This window comes from Natator depressus, chromosome 7 (assembly GCF_965152275.1).
Source record: "Natator depressus isolate rNatDep1 chromosome 7, rNatDep2.hap1, whole genome shotgun sequence".
In the NCBI taxonomy this organism is placed as follows: Eukaryota; Metazoa; Chordata; order Testudines; family Cheloniidae; genus Natator; species Natator depressus.
In genome coordinates, this window is record NC_134240.1 from 36,886,108 (window position 1) to 36,902,589 (window position 16,482).

Genomic DNA, 16,482 nt, shown 5'->3' on the forward strand with positions numbered 1-16,482 from the left:
ACACCAGGAAGGTGGCTTTCTGCATCCAAAAGTTCTGTAGCCACTGCTTGTCATCCCACACCTACCAACTACACAAGCCCACCATTCAATGCTTGTTTCACAAACCCAAAAGTGACTGTCTACCCTATGCAGCTGTTTTTTGAATGCCAAAAGCAATCTCACAGCATGCCAGGCAACTGGAAGTCTTCAGTTAGGAACATCACAATTAACTGCACTGCCATGTCTTCATGACAGTTAAACATAAGAGAGCAGTGCAGGATCCATCTCTTCTCACAAAGATCCTGAGGTGCACAGCAAGGGTGGCAGCCACTGAAAAAATGCCACAAAAGAAAGCCAGAAGCCTATGGAGTGTTGGGACAGAAAGTAATGCATCATGGGACACTGATCTCAGTCCCAAGATGTGCTGTGATCTGCTCTGCCTTCCCACAACACCTAGTGACAAAAGGTATCAAGCTAGACTGGATAGGTACCCACAGTGCATTGCTCACCATCTAGGCAAGTGCCCCAATTGTGGATGTGCTCTGCGGACAGAGGAAGCGAGTGGGAACATGCTCAAACCATAATAAAAATGGAATGTCATCACCACCACTTTTGTCAACAAAATTTTGTAGCGTAGACAAGGCCTAACAGTTCTCTTTGTCATAAGCTTCTGTCATCTAAATGACAACCTAAAACTACATCTTAATGCACTGCCATATATTCTGTGGGCACCTGATAGAAAGAATTAGTATTTTGACCTAAACATCTAGTAAGGACATGCTTGCCTTTGAAGCATTAGGCTGTCTGATACCAATATGGTTTATCAGGCAATTGACAGGAGTTAGTATTACAGCATGATACATAAAGCTGGTCTCTTCACTGCCAGTTTATTCTGCCCAATCATTAGGATTGTAAAAGACACATATGAACTGATGTTTTAATGGGTAGCCAGTGCAAAGGGTGCAGAGCATAGTGTAAGTAGGAACCAATGGTTTGCAAGTGTCACTGTATGCAAAGAAATTCAGGCTTGTAAATAGTGCTGTATTTTGTTATTTTATGAAATTCTGAATGTTATGGGACTGAACTTTATACCAGATAAATTTCATACAAAAGAAAAGTCCAAACTGTAAGCTTTTCAACACCTCCACGTTCCCCTCTTTAATATGGTGTTTTGCACTATGTACATGAACAAAAGCTAAACAAAAAGGAACTTTAGCCAAACTCCCCTTCCTCCTCCAGCTTTATTGATAGTTTAAAATTACATTTCTGTGTTCTAGGACTTCAATTGCTTTTACCATTTTACTTTAAAAACTGATTACAAGCAAATGAAACTCAGTTGGTCTAAGTGATATAGTATACAAAAATAACATCTTGATTTCTGTGAAAATGCATTTCTTTGCAACTCCTGAATAGCTCCAAATTGTGTATGTTGTAACTGATGTTCTGGGTTTTAGATTTAGTTTGAAATACTTACTCAAAAAGCTTCCCATTACCTTCTGTATTGCTAACATTAACATTCATTGACTGAATTATTGTTACTTTGTTTAATTATTCCTGATTTCCCTCTCTCTCTCTCTCGGCCACTAACAGGCACGTGCATCTGTTTGTTTTGTTTACTCCCACTCAGCTATATGCTCTAGGTAGGGCCTGATAAAGACATTACTTGATGTTATTAACAGCTACTGAGGTCAGACAATCCAAGGCCATCATTGTAATAAAATTAAAGTTAGTTACTTGTGGAAGTTCAGACACTTCCAGGATTTATTCTTCCTCCTGCAAAGGATCACTCTCATGGAACCTGGAGAGCGTTTGCTGGTCTGACTCAACTCTTCCCACTCAATCCCTATTCACCAGTGGCACGGAAAGGGGGTTCTTTAACAAAGCATTATACATAACACCTCTACCAAACTAAACATAAACATTTTTGTAGTTAAATGCAGAAAGTTGATTTTTCCACCCCTTTCCTCCTTTTACACGGCAAGTAAAGCTCACTGGCCTGGGAGTAGCCTCTATCTGCCAACCTTTGGCCAGTGAAGAGGATTCAGAGAAAAATAATACAACCATCAATCAGAAAAAGGAGGGGCGATAAAGGAAATAATTAAGCTGTAGCTTCAATTGTGCATTCCCGTGCAAGGTGCCCTGACTCGCCACAGCGATAGCAGTTGACTTCGCTTGTCTTGCTGCAGTTGATGGCTACATGCCCAGTTTCACCACACCTGAAGGAGAGAAATATTAATAGGTTATTGATAAATCCACTTTTAGTTTGTTAGCCTCCTCAATAGCCAGAACAGGAACTACTTCAACACTGCCATCAACAGTACAACCTGATGAACCACTAATGAACTCTGCATCTGAGGCTTCTGCTGTATAACTGTTCTAATCAGTTGGAAATACACCCTTAGATATTAGGCAAGCTCAATTCTATGAGAGAGAAATGTGTGCCATTTCTAATATTCTGACTGACCTCACTGAATGTGTTGCACTACTATACATGCTGAATCCTGTTTAAGTCAAAAGCAACAAGTTGTATCAGACAGTCTAAACATTACAGGTGGTGAGTCAAAGTTGGTTTCTTTAAAAAGATTACAAGAATATAGGCATATACCCAAAACGGATATACAAAGTTAGCTTGTATAAACTTCAAATTAGATTAAGGATAAGATATCTTACAGCTATTTAAGGTATACTTTTATAGCTTTAGTGCTATAAAAACTTTTAAGTGCTTACCTATAGCACTTAACTTTGGTGCAGTCTTTTTGAATGTGTCCAAATTCCCCACAAGAATAGCATTTCTGCTCATCTGCATGGTCACAGTCACGAGCCAGATGGCCAGGTTTGCCACAGTTGTAGCAGCACTGCTCTCGCTCTCTCTTTGGCTCCTTGCAGTCCTTAGCAATATGGCCACCTCTGCCGCAGTTATAGCAGGCTTCCACAATAAGAAAACAAGCCAAACAAGACTATAAAACCTTGATAAAGTTACAACATAACACGCATTTAACAGAAATCAATGATCAGTTTATTTTTAAATGAACTGACAAACGTGTTCATTCTTTCCCCCCTTCCACACCATTGAGTAAATAAAATATAGAAAAATTTAGTAATATTTACCATCCTCCTGAAGATCACAGTCCTTGGCAAGATGGCCAGACTCACCACAGCGGTAACAGATGTCTGGGAGAGATGAAGACATGAACTGGAAGCCTATTTTAGATAGGGAACATGAAAAGCATTTTTATTTAGGGATCAAAATATACATCAAACAACTTGACAGTGTAAACATAAGGGTTAGGACATTAGCAAAGTGAGAATTTGCAGTTTACAATCCTTCCCACAGCAACTTCACTATTCTTGAAGATTTAGTAGCAGAGGGTTGCAGTAAGTCCTCATTAAGACTTAGCAAATGTACTTTGGTGTACTGTAAGTACGAAAGATTACCAAATTAAAATTGGAACTACACTTGACAAAATAAGGTTACCAAAATAGATTTAGTGTACTATGCTTGATCTGTGTTTGCTCAGTCACTAAAGCAATACTTGTAAAGACTGTCATTAGTATCACATTTGCAATTAGTGAGATTTTACTGTTTGTTCAGATACGTGTAAATTAGAAACCTCTTGCGGAGGTAAATCCACCTCTGCCACGGCTCCGCATCCCACGGCCACGGCCAATTCCAGTAGGGCATTCCCGAGCCCAATGACCAGTACGTCCACACTTGAAGCACTCGTTGCTGCTCATCACTGCGGTTTGATTTCCTACATATAAAAAAAATTTTAAATTTACAGCAGATATTTATGGGCTTTTTAAAAAGTGAGCCTATTGAAAATTAAATTTGAAGTTGACAACTTCAGTGAATGTCTAAACTTAATATATTTAAACAAATTTTTTGTGCATACAAAAAAACTGACTTTTTTTTAAAATAAGAGTCAAATCACTGACCCAGTTGAAGTCAGTGGCTAAACACTGGGCACCAGTTTGTGGAAGTGCTTAATCAGTTTTTGACATTGCAGAAACCTCTTCTGCAATTGCAGAAAAAAATATTCTTTGTTTCAGTTTATTTAGTTCACTGACTAGTTCATTCAAAGTTAAGCCAATTGGGAGTTGTACAAGCAGGAATGCTCATTTTCTTCCTGCGATTATATATCAAGACTAGGTGTGAGGATGAGATCTACTAGTTCTAAAATCTATTTTAATTCCAAAGCATGATTTGATGACAAAAGATTGTATCAAGACTTTTATTAAAAAAGTTAGTTAAAATGCTTCTTGTGCATTTAATTAAGTTTCCATCCAAACAGAGCTGGACACAACTAAAAAAAGCATTCTTTGCTATTTTCTATCATTGTAAGAGATGTAAAAAAGAATCTGAAGTGTGTATAGGTATAATGTATCCTCATTACACTAAATAGGAGGCTTGTTTGCTATAGGTAATATTTAGTTTCAAATCAATGTTTTAATAGCTACCAAAGAATGAGAAATCAACCTTGTAGAAAAGTGAACCAATTAAAACCAACCCACCCACGTTTAAGTAGCTATTCGAGAATCTTCCAGAACACAATAGGTGTTTAAGGACACCATCAATTAAGTTTTGACAAATTTAGATCTTAAGATTTTGTAAGGGTTCTTTTTTTGGCATTTTTAGTTTAGTAAATAAAACAGTTTCACTTTCATATCTCATGCACTACAGTGCTGCCATGATGCGATTGTAAACACGGTTGGGGAATTTTAAAGTAACTCCTCAGAATTTAAAAATTCCTGGAAATGCTTAGTCTTAAATTTGTAGAAGCTTGCTTAGGCCAAAAGTAAATTCTGAACCCTGTTTGAGTGTCCTTTAACTGTGGCACAATATCTAGGGCTGATAAGCTATGTAGAATAACTTTGCTTACACATGAATAACTTTTGCAGTAAACAGCATATTTTCAGCTATTTTGAAGTTTTATACTGGGAAAATTTCCATCTTTAGTAGCACCTGAACTACAGACAATTTAACAAAGTCACACACACACACACAAAGGCTCAAACAATCATCAACTAAATACACAGCATAAGTCACTCCAGCTTTTATGAAGTCTGCTTGATTAGCATAACAGAAACTCAACAGAAAAGCTCAGTTGCTATCCCCCTGTTTATGTTATAAAATAGGCTTGCATGTAATGGCCAACATTAGCTATGCAGTTTCAAATGTTTAACTTCTAAATTATGTACTGTTTATTTCTGAAGACTCATCACTAGACTATTCAGGTATTACATTATGGTTGAGTATTTGAAGAATTTAAGACTGCGCTTAACAGGAAATAAAGTACAAAAATTGAAAATTTAAACTTGCTGATGAAGATTAAACTTGCTGTAGAACTAGCTAGAGATTAGAAAGTTTCAAACTAAAAATTGTCATTTCTACTTCTATTTAGCTGACTTTTGCATTAACTTAGTTTTTGCATAACTAAAGTTATACTGCTGATCTGACCAAGGACAGAGACATGGATACAAAGGAAATTCTGCTGTTAACAAAAGTCACTGATTGCTACAATCATGCTAAGTAGTACAACAGCTGGATTTGTGCACTTGTTAACACTGTTACCTAGGTTTCTTTGACATTTTGTTGAGCAGCATCGTGCTGCATGGGAAGATTAATGTAAACTGGTACAGTAGTGTATGCAAGACAGACACTAAAAACTACCACCCAACCAGAAGTATTCTGTACTGAAACATCCAGAGGCCCCAATTTTAATCACTATGCAGACATATTAAGTCCCGAATTTAAAAAAAGGGGAGTACAATAAAAGTTAACATGCAAATATTGGTGCAATAAAACAAGCAGAAAAAGGAGGCAAAAAGGATTGAGGAAGGGTCTCCTGCTTACAGTATTGCAACTTTGTGACAACTAAAAAGGAAAGCTGAGAAAATCCTTATGGGCCACTTTTGTTAAGTATTAGCATGGCATCACTACTGATCAACTACTTGATATGAATTTTTTTTATTCTGCCTGCTTTTATGTGGCAGTGGATTGAAACTTACTGTGTAGTTGTTCCTATAGTTTTGAGTACCTCTATTTTTTCCTATATCTTTCTGGTAAGGGGGGAGGGGTGCAAACGCAAAAGTTTGAGTACCACTGATTTAGATGCTGTTCTGTATGTTCAAAGGTTCCTCTGATTGCAGCATCTACAGCTTATGTTAACCTACCTTGACAGTCACTTTAAACTACTGTATTTCTCTGCACCAAAATTCTAACGTCCACATGAAAGTTTGGGTCACTTTCAGGGCCTCCATTGTGATGCTGACACTTAAAACAATCTATAGCCTGTAACTAGAGACTTGATGAAGACAACAAGTGTATTATAAGACATAATAAAAAGAATGTTTCCACCTTTTAGGAGAAACTGCTTCAGAATTCAGAGAACTGCACTGCTAGAAACACAGAGGACTGAGTTCTAAAAATATATGCGAACAAGCCATCTAGGGATAGTAGTTCAAATATGGCTTATTGCTGTCCCTTGAAAAAGTATGTGCCATATCTGAACAAATGTAATGCTGCAGAGTTAATGATTTTATTCATTTTAAAATACATAACCATGTTTCCCTTCATAGCTGTTTGCAGGTTGGACAGCATGAGTGTTTTTACAAAGAACTGATTGCTATAGATGAACAGAAGCAGACTTTCAGAATCATGTAAATTGGTCAATTTTTCCTGTTAGTCATTAGCATTACTTTTATTTAGAGCCACCCAAGAGTCTCAGTTAAAGATGACCTGCAATGAAAAAACATGTGGGGTTTTTTGTATGATGCATCATGGCCTGAATATTGTTTAATAATAAATAAACCTTAATATTCCAGGGAAGACCTGAATCTTAAGGGACTCAAACACCAGAAGTCAGAGCTTCAAGCAATTGCAAGCTAAGCAAGAAGTGGGGAGAAAGGATTTTGTTACTCTTTAAACCTCTGACATTTACCCCAACAAAACTGACATTAAGAGGTTTCAAATATAATAGACATCCTCTTCTCCTTCAGAGAAGGCAGTTTGTTATGCACACTTGACATGACCTTCTCAACACAAGCCACTTTGCCAAAGAACAAAAAGAAAAATAATGTAAAACTGAGAAGGTATTTATTTAGGTCTTCATGCATCACAGTGCAGCCGACAAAAAAAAAAACCCACACACGAATGCCTTCTGCAAGTCACCTTAAGGTTACAGCCACATCTTTACTGTAAACCTTATTTTCATGTTCATTATACTCAACTAAAAAAAACTTTCAGGATGCACTAAAATTTTGGAAGATTTAAACATGAACAAGTAATTAAGTTTGATTAATATCCTATTCAGAGGAGCTTGATTTTTACCCCATGAATACATGAACAAGTACAATCGGTGTTGGGGAGTAAGGGGGGGGGGGGGGAGAGGAGGGGAGAAGAAGAGAGAAGATTAAGCCAGGACAGCCAAGGACTTGAAGAACCTATGAAGCTCAAAAAGGTGTCACAGCACAAATAAGATATTATGAGCCAGATACCCAATTTAACTCAAAAGCTCTAAGGACAAGGTCAGCTAGGGAAAATATGGGTATGCAGTATTTAAGTTTCTGCAGCACAGGAGAGCAGGAGGAAGGCAAGGACCCTACAGAACACTTGAACTCCATAAGCAGTGTGCTAGAGCTCTTTCCAAAAAAGAAAAAAAAAAAAAGAAAAAAAACCAAACACATACACAAACAGTCTTAACTCTGATACATTGTATGTCCAAGGCCACGTCTATACTACCTGCCGGATGGGTGGGTAGTGATCCATCTATCGGGGTTCGATTTATCACGTCTAGTGTAGATGTGATAAATAGATCCCCTATCACTCTCCTTTTGACTCCAGAACTCCACCAGGGCGAGAGGCAGAAGCGGAGTAGCGGCCATTGATCCTGCACCGCAAGGACGTGAAGTAATTCTAAGTCAATCTAAGCTACATTGACTTCAGCTACGCTATTGTTGTAGCTGCAGTTGCATATCTTAGATTGACACCCCCCCCCCCCCCGTGTAGACCAGGGGTAAGTGTCAGTGTGATTTTTACACTAGATTTATCAACTGTGAAGAGCGGAAAAAAAAAATCTTCATTTCCAGATCTTTGAATGTGGGTATATTTAAGCTTTCACATCACAATATAGTACTGCAGTACCTTGCATCTTGTAGATCAGATCAAGAGAGTTCTAGAGTTTTTTATATCAAAGGTTAGATGGTTTTTATATACATATTATATATATATAAAAAGTTAACCAGGAGCAACAAGTACTTTCAGTGTTGTGTTAGTTACTGTTTGTCATAGTTCAACTCTTCTGTAAAGAGACTTTCCAAACTAAAGTTTTAAAGTGGTCTTCCTTGTAGCACTATGGCCAAAAATTTTTCCTTTAGAATACCCAGAAGTCAAATTAAGTTACAGAAAGAAGCTACTGAGAACCCACTGGAAAGCAAGCATGAGTAATGAGACTAAAAAATGTAATTTAATGGGTTTGAAGATCTATAACACTCAATTGTTTTTCTTTACAAACTGTTAGTCCAGCGTATCTATTGTTTGTTAGAAGTCAAGTTTCCTAAACCACTGTTTTGGTCATAAAACTGACTGCACCTGCACTCACCTTTTAAATAAGGTAATGCTTCTGCCATAAGCAGAAAGTTAGACTAAAAAGGAATGCAAATAGCTCATAATGGAAAGCTTAAGGACTAGGGGAGAAGAGGAAGAGTAGATACTATAGCTTGAAAAATACATTCTAAGTTTTTATGTCCGAGTTAAATGGAGCTAGAAGGTATTTTCTTAAACAACTGAAAAAGCAACTAATGTTTTAGTACTTCCAGTTCATTCTGAGTTATAAATCTAATCCTTGATTATGGAATTTGACCTGCACCATTGCCTTCACTGGATATTTACAACAGCAAATGCATAAAGGCAAAAAAACCCCAAACAAATAAGAGCAAAGATCAAGTAAGTGAAGACAAGCCACCTTGCTGAATTACTTGTGAGCAGAGCAGCAGTTTCAAGGAGTTAAGACACAGGTCTGTCCAGGGGAGGGAAAAATCCAGACTCCATGCACAGGGGGAGGGCGAAAACAAAACAAACCACACCTTACTCCATGCTGTCCTGCTTCCCCCAGCTTCAACTCATAGGGGCTTTCATCCCTGCCAGTTTGCTTTATTCTAGCAAGCACTCAAACATTTCCTAGATACATTACACACAAAAAGGCTAACGTCAATCAGCCTTAATCCAAGGGCAAGCTAACTATAGTCAAGAGCCAACACAATGCCCTGCCCTTTTCCCCCCCTCCTATGTGTACTGCAATACAAGCTTTAATGATCCATGGAGCTATCTTCACTTACACTACGTAGATAGTACAGAATGAACAAAAACAATGAGTCTGGTGGCACCTAACAGAGAACTGTTGAGAGGTCCACAGAGAGATGTTAGCACTACCTTGGAATCCAGAAGTGCCCACAGTTAACTCTGTTGGCAAGTACAACCCTCCTCTTGCCAACAATGGGGCCAATTATCTTCACCATACTTACTAAATATTTCCCCCCAACTTATTAGTATTACCAGCATCTTATACTAGAAGCTGAAGCTTTAACCAGGCACTCACTGCAGCAGCCAGGAGACAGCAACACCCAGGTACAATGAAAGATGTAGACCAAAATACTGATCCAAGTCCAAGTCTATTATTCCCAAACAAAAGCAGTACACACAGAAGAGATTTAAAATGCTGTGGAATTCCAAGGGCAAACCAGCAGGCAAAAGTACTGTTCCCAAAGCCATCTTCAGTATCATAAGTCCTTGTGGCACCTTAGAGACTAACAAATTTATTTGGGCATAAGCTTTTGTGGGCTAAAACCCACTTCATCAGATGCTTTTGCTGATACAGACTAACACGGCTACCTCTCTGAAACCAGTATCAGAAGTGACTCACCAAACAGTAGTCTATGCAAGCAGGGTCCAGACACAAGTTCACACTAACAAAAGTAGTGACAAACCTGAGAATCAGGAACAATACTTGACATATTGTTAGATCCATATGCCACAACCCAATCAAGGGACAAAGGTGATCAGATACCAGCCAACCTACTCTGCAGTTACCTTTCCTCCCATGAGCTTCCAGAAAGGAGGGTAGGGACAATATGATTCCTGGCAAAATAGGTCAGCATTAACAGGGTAGTCAATACACAAACCACAGGCCAAATCTGGACCACCAGATGCTTTTAAACAGACCCTGACATCTTTTTGTTTACTTATTACTATCATTATTGGGTTTGTTTTTTTATTATTATTTTCTTTGGAGTCTAGACCATGACAAAAAAATTATCTACTCCTGTTCTAGAGTATGGCCTATTATACACCATGTATTTGAGGAAAGGTGCCTTCCACAAAGAACTATTTACTTCCTCCATAAGAATTAATTCTTTAATACCAGTCAGGCTGACATACTGTCATTGTAACTCTAATGGGTCCCTAATTAATCTGTATATCACATGACCTGTAAGTATGATACTAGAAGACAATATTGGAGCCAGTGAGTTATTGGCTATTGCTAGCATAGCCTTAACAATGGGGTTCTCAAACTGTGGTCCACAGATCACCAGGAATTTACTAAGGCCTTCTGTTAGCCCAACACATGAAACATTTTGAGCACTGAAAAAAAAAAAAAAAAAAAGGGAAACTAGGAGATTGAGACAAAGTCAATGAGAGGGTAACGCTGCAGAAAGAGACTGCAAGCCACTTGCTTGGACGAAACCTCATTCACATGGGAAACCTAGGCTTCCTGATCCAAGAGCATCTATAGCTAACTCAAACAGGACTTGAGACTGCCACTGTAAGTAAGGTGTAAATTTCACTCTAGCCCCCACCTCCTCACAAGACACAACCCCAGTTCAAGAGTCTATGTAGAAAGAGTTACTACTTACATTAATACACCCTAAAAATAATTTGAGTTTTTTTTTAGCTCAAGTTATAAAACAGACTAACTAGAACGATCCCAAGCAAAGATATTTCTACTTGTGCCTCCACTCCACATAGTACATATTCCCACATCTCTTATGCCTATCACTACCATTTCAAGTATCTTTTCTTACCTTCTCCCACCCAACTGACCCCACCACTTAGGTCTCTAAATATTCATATGGGTATAGAAACTTAATTGTGATGTTACATCATGAATATAAGCCCACAGAGCCAAATGAATTTATTGTAACATTCTAAGTGTTTAGGGATATACAGTTAACAGTTACTGGTTTCATCTTGCCTAAACCAAGATGGAATTCTTCCAAGAAAGGATGGTCTTGTAGTTAAGACCCTGAGTTGGACTTGAAAAACCATGTGTTCGGTTTTTGGCTCCCAGACTTCCTCTGTGACCCTAGTCACTCACTTAATCTCTACACTTTATCTGTAAAAGGATAATATTTCCTGGCTTTAGAGGCACTCAGATTCTAAGGTGATAGGACCCACCCAAGTACCTAAATAACCACAACTCCTTAAGATATTATTCTGCACCTCACACTTCCAGATACTAGATAAGCAATATTGCAGTAAGTGAGAATAGACTAGGATGACTTAAAACTTAAGTTTAACAGACATTCAAATAAAGTGATTGTAAATCAGAAGTGCAACCTTTATCGCAGGAGTTACTCCATTAAGTTGCAGGGCTCACAGGCAGAGTGGGACACCTCCTATAGCTCCACTCAGATGTAAATCGATGGAACACCCCAACCCTCCTGAGCCGAGCACATGGTGCAATCACGCCAGGGCCCGCCCTCCTGGCCATTACCACCTTCCCGACCCGCGCTAGGTCGCAACAAATGAGACAAGAGCGGTAGAGCAGACGGCAGCTTGAACACAGAGCACGAGTTCAGGCCCAAACTCCCTTCCCACCCGGATCACACAGCCCAGACCCGCTACTGCCCCCAGGGGCAACAGGCCCGACGCAGCCGGCTGACCCTACGCCCAGCCGGACAAGTGTGTTCATGCCGCGCAGGAAAGGCTGCGGCCCAGCCACCAGCCTCCTCCATCCCCACGCACCGGGATGAGGTGCCGCAGGCAGCCCCCCGCAGGGCGGTTCACCCGGGTCTCGAACGGGAGAGGAAGGGGGGGGGGGCGGCGCTCCGTCCCCAACCCGTTCCGCCGTCGGGCTCCAGACCAGCGATGGCTTCCTCTCACCGCCGCCCACAGGGTGACTCAGCCCAGCCAGCGCGCCCGGCCCACCCGAAGGGCCCCCCTCACTCGTGCGCCGCTTCCAGTCAAGCTACCGGCCACCTCCCCCTCCAGGGCTGCAGGCAAGCGCGGCCAGGGCTCGGGTGGTTTCCCGCGCGCTAGGCCAGAGTGCGCCACCGCCACCCCCCACGCAGGCCAGGGCCAGGCCTCCCCTCGCTTGCTCCGCGAGCCGGCTTGACGGTTACCTGCAGGCTCCCGACCCTCCTGCGATAGGTAGCACGTCCGGGCGACGATGGGCCCGGTTCTCTTTCGATCTCCCCCGCTTGATTCTAGAGCCCCGCTGCCTGCGCCACACGCGGTTTGCACACGGCCCCACACACGCGCTTACTCACTCTCACCCCGCCCTTCCCTATCACTCTGCGCACGGCTCATTATCCCGTTCGCACAACCAATGGGCACCCGCCGCTGCCCCCGTGCAGCCAATCAGCGCTGGGGATGGGAGGACCAATCAGCGCCGTCGAAAAGGGGGAGGTGCCCGCCTACCAGGTCAGGGCAGTCTGGACTATTTTTTTGCCTTACTGTGTTGTGAGGGAGAAGGGGCGGTTGGCTGGGGGTGGCTATGCCGCCGCCGCCGCTCTAAGGTCACGGGGAGATTGGCGACTCCGAGGGTGCTGCAGTGCGCGGAGGTTCCGCTGGGTCCCCGCAGTGCCGCCCTGCCCTTCCTCTGTTGTGACTCACAAGCTAGGAAGTTGCGGCTCCCCTCCCCCATCCCGGAGGCAGCCCAGACGCAGTGCTCGGTCCCCGCCCGGCCCTGTTGTTCTCGCGTCACGCGGGGAGGCAGGGAGTGGGGCACGCTCGCCCGCCCGCCCTTGTGAGGTGATGCGGCAGAACAGGGGAGTCAGCGCCCGCCTCCCGCCAAAATCCTGAACGAGGCTTGAGGCTCGCACGGTGCGCGAGGAAAGCCAGTCCCTTGGCGGCCCCTGTGGTGGTTGTTTCCTGCCTAAGACGTGCGGTAGCCGCGATTTGACCCGAAACACATGGCCCGTGGCCGGCAGGGACCCCGTCCCCCAGTCCCTGGGCTGCGGGGAGCTGCCATTCTACCTCTGACCCCCGTTCCCTCCCTTTTCCCTCACCGCCCCCTGCAGGCTCCGCTCCCCGCCTTGCCCCACAGTTTATCTCATTTACAGTCCCCTACCCCTCATGTTTTCCTTCTGCTCCCCACATTCTCCTCTCCTTCAATGAGCACTTTCCCCACAGAGCCCTCTGCCTCTCGTTCCTCTGCCCCCTAAGTCTCTCCACTGAACCCCTGTTCCTCTGCACCCCCGGCCTCAGCATCTGTCCCTGCACTGATTCCCCTGCACACGACTCTGTCTCCTCCAACACCTCACTTTGGGGGCACCACATGTCCAGGCTTCTAGCTGTCCTAGGAAGTCTGGAAGGGTGCTCAGCACATGCTGCCAGCTGTCCAGTTTTATGGAGTCAAGATCATCCTGGATGGCCTGTGTTTTTGCATCTGTATGGCAATCTTCCCCCGTATTCCCTGCACATCAGTTCTCCAGCACCTCTCAGTTTCCTTCCTCAGACTCCTTCCTGCTCCCCATTTCCCTGCCTCCTTGTGGATTCCTGAGCAGCCTCTTAACCTTCAAGGAGCAGCCACTTACCTGAAGGCATCCTGGCTCCAGTCTCATTAGAAACAGGAGTTAGTGGTATAGCCCCCATCAGTGCAGTATTTGAGCACCTCACAGTCTTTAATGAATTTATCCTTACAATACCGCTGGGAGGTAGGGAAGTGCTGTTATCCCCATTTTACAAATGGGGAACTGAGGCACAGAGATACAACTGATTGCAATGGGATTTAACTGCTTAACTACCTTTGAGGAACTAGGCCTAAGTTACTTACCCAATATCATACAGGAAGTATGCAGTGGAGCAGGGACTTGACCCTGAGTCCCAGGTTAGCTCTATCCCATGGACCATATTTCCTCTGTCCTGTACTAGGGGCAGATTCACCTCCACATGCAAATAGTCTCGGGAACTGGTGGCCATCTTGACTACAGGCAACCTGGCTTCAATGCTATTAGCAGTAATAGCAAGGTGGTGGTGGGCATTGTGAATAAGTGAAAATTCTTAAGTTTAATGCCAGTAATGGGATGCTTAATAAATTCCACCAAACATCACTAGAGTCACCATAAAATCATGAGAGTTGGCAACAGTGGTTCTTATCTTACCTCATCAACTGAATGATCAATCACTGCTCCGGTAATATTGTAGGAAAAAGAACATTATTTAGAGCTATGGGTCATTAGATTCCCAAATATATTTGTCTCCTTATTTATGTTTTTTGGTATTTTGCATAATCTCATACATATATTACAATATACTATCTACCTCAATCTTCAGATGCAAAGACCCTTTTATATGAGTTCTCATCCCCCTTCTTCTAGGTACTTCACAAATGAATCACTGGTTAAATATTATACCCAAGAGCTTTCCCTAACTACTCCTTTTCTTTGGTCATCACCAACATCCTGAAAATTCCAGCATCTCAAGCCTATACTGCAATGTGATTCCCTAGCAATAGGTTTGTTGCATGAATGAGAAAGCTGCCACATGGCTTTAAAATTTACAAACATGAGTCAATAAAATGACAGTGCAAAGTTGATTTTGGAGATTAATAGTTTATAAGGCCAGAAGAGACCACTGTGATTATTTAGTCTGACCTGTATAACACAGAGCAAGGGACTTTCCTGAGATAATTTCTCTTTGAACTACAGCATATCTTTTAGAAAAGCATCAAATCTTGATTTAAAATTTCCAGTGATTGCAAATCCACTACAACCCTTGGTAAATTGTTCCAGTGGTTAATTACCACTGGAACTGAATGGTCTCTAGATAATACTTAGTCCTGCCTTGAGAGCAGGGGACTGGACTAGATGACCTCTCGAGGTCCCTTCCAGTTCTATGATTTTACCCTCACTGTTAAAAAGACAGACAGCTTCTGACTTACCTTTCCTCTAGATATGAATCTACTTTGTGTTATATCAGTATGGTATGGTGTGTTTATTAGAACATATGATTTACATAAATGTAAAAAAACCCAGTTCTTATATTGACAATTGTGATCTCTTTCAAATTGGTTGTCAATCTTATCCTTTGTTTATATTTTTATAATTCTATGCGTCATACCGCCTACCAAATTAAAATGGTTGGAACTCAGGCTCAGAGCATCAACCTTTGCTAGTGAAAGGATCTTTCACTCCACTAGATATTCAAAATGTCACATTATTGCCTTAGGAGCACTAGCTATTGTTCCAGCAATGTAAAAAATGTCAACAGTGACAGCAGACTTTGTATAAACTATTATGTCTTTGCGCTCCCAATAACAAACTTCTCTTTTATCTTTAGTTTTGTGCTAAGACTTCAACAAAATTTTCCATGCCCTTGGTTTTGCTGCCTTAGATACACTGCAAAATTAAAACATGTAAGAGGTGCCATGATTGGTAACATTCACCGATATTTGTACTTTTAGTTTTATCTCCTGCTGAGTTTGGGCAAGGAAGAGAAGAAAATTAATTACTGTTATTTATTTTACAGAAGCACTCAGAGGCTTCAATCAGGATTGTGGCTTTCACTGTTCTGATTGCTCTATAGATACATATTTAAAAAAATACTGTCCCATACCTCAAAGACCGGAGGAGTAATATAGAAGAGAGACAATCATTTGTCTTCAAATCTTTTAGAAAACGTATTTGACTGCCCTTAAATCATTATAATTGCAGTCTACTGGCAATGGATAATGATCCATTCTAGGGGGATCAGTTAGGTTATGCTTAGAGAACGGGAGGGACTTCTGAAACCTGAAGGACCATATAAGTCTATATAATAAGTGTCTGGAACTTTGGGGTTATACAGTATAAGAACAAAAGAGCTGCGATACTGGGTCAGACCATGGTCCATCTTGCCCAGTATCCCTCTGACAGTGCCCCATACCAGAGTTTCAGGGGGTGTGTACAGAACAGAGCAATTATGGAGTGATCCACTCCTGTCTTACACTCCCAGCTTGTAGTCAGAGATTTAAGGTCGCCCCTATAATAATTTCAACTTTTCTTCCCTAATTCTCTGTCCTGTCTTCTTAGTTGTACTTGTGATACTTTTCCTTAGGCTAGGGTGGAGGTGCTTAACATTCCCAAACCTAATTCTGGTGCTGTTCCATGGATGAGTTGGCACTGGAAGCATTGTGACTGATGCAGTCAACACCTTTCCTCACAGCCTGTGTGAATCACCTGAGCAAAAGCACTGTTTGCATTATTGAAGGGAATCTCAAGTTGTTTAAAAGGAGTCATACAAGG

The 16,482-nt window shown here is 41.7% G+C and overlaps 1 protein-coding gene across 4 annotated transcripts; it reads right to left on the bottom strand.

The window, feature by feature from the left end:
- Positions 1-1,542: 1,542 nt before the first annotated feature.
- CNBP (CCHC-type zinc finger nucleic acid binding protein) lies at positions 1,543-12,541 on the bottom strand. 4 transcript variants are annotated; one of them, XM_074958132.1, is made up of 5 exons: positions 12,379-12,541; positions 3,591-3,731; positions 3,088-3,180; positions 2,707-2,905; positions 1,543-2,195 (listed from the first exon to the last, which is right to left on the bottom strand). In XM_074958132.1, the coding sequence occupies exons 2-5, from the start codon at positions 3,712-3,714 to the stop codon at positions 2,078-2,080; spliced, it is 534 nt and encodes a 177-aa protein (XP_074814233.1). In that variant the 5' UTR covers positions 3,715-3,731; positions 12,379-12,541; the 3' UTR covers positions 1,543-2,077. The 4 variants fall into 4 exon arrangements, with proteins under 4 accessions (XP_074814233.1, XP_074814232.1, XP_074814235.1 ...); XM_074958131.1 differs by having other exon boundaries at positions 2,707-2,908; XM_074958134.1 differs by having other exon boundaries at positions 3,612-3,731; positions 12,379-12,540.
- Between the last annotated feature and the right edge of the window lie 3,941 nt (positions 12,542-16,482).

Bases quoted from the DNA above. Each gene is read 5' to 3' on its own strand.
- CNBP (XM_074958131.1), bottom strand. From the start codon at position 3,714: ATGAGCAGCAACGAGTGCTTCAAGTGTGGACGTACTGGTCATTGGGCT. The intron at 2,909-3,087 runs GTAAATATTACT...TTCTTATTGTGG, and splicing joins CTGTGATCTTCAGGAGGATG to AAGCCTGCTATAACTGCGGC. The intron at 2,196-2,706 runs GTAAGCACTTAA...TCTCTCCTTCAG, and splicing joins ACCAAAGTTAAGTGCTATAG to GTGTGGTGAAACTGGGCATG.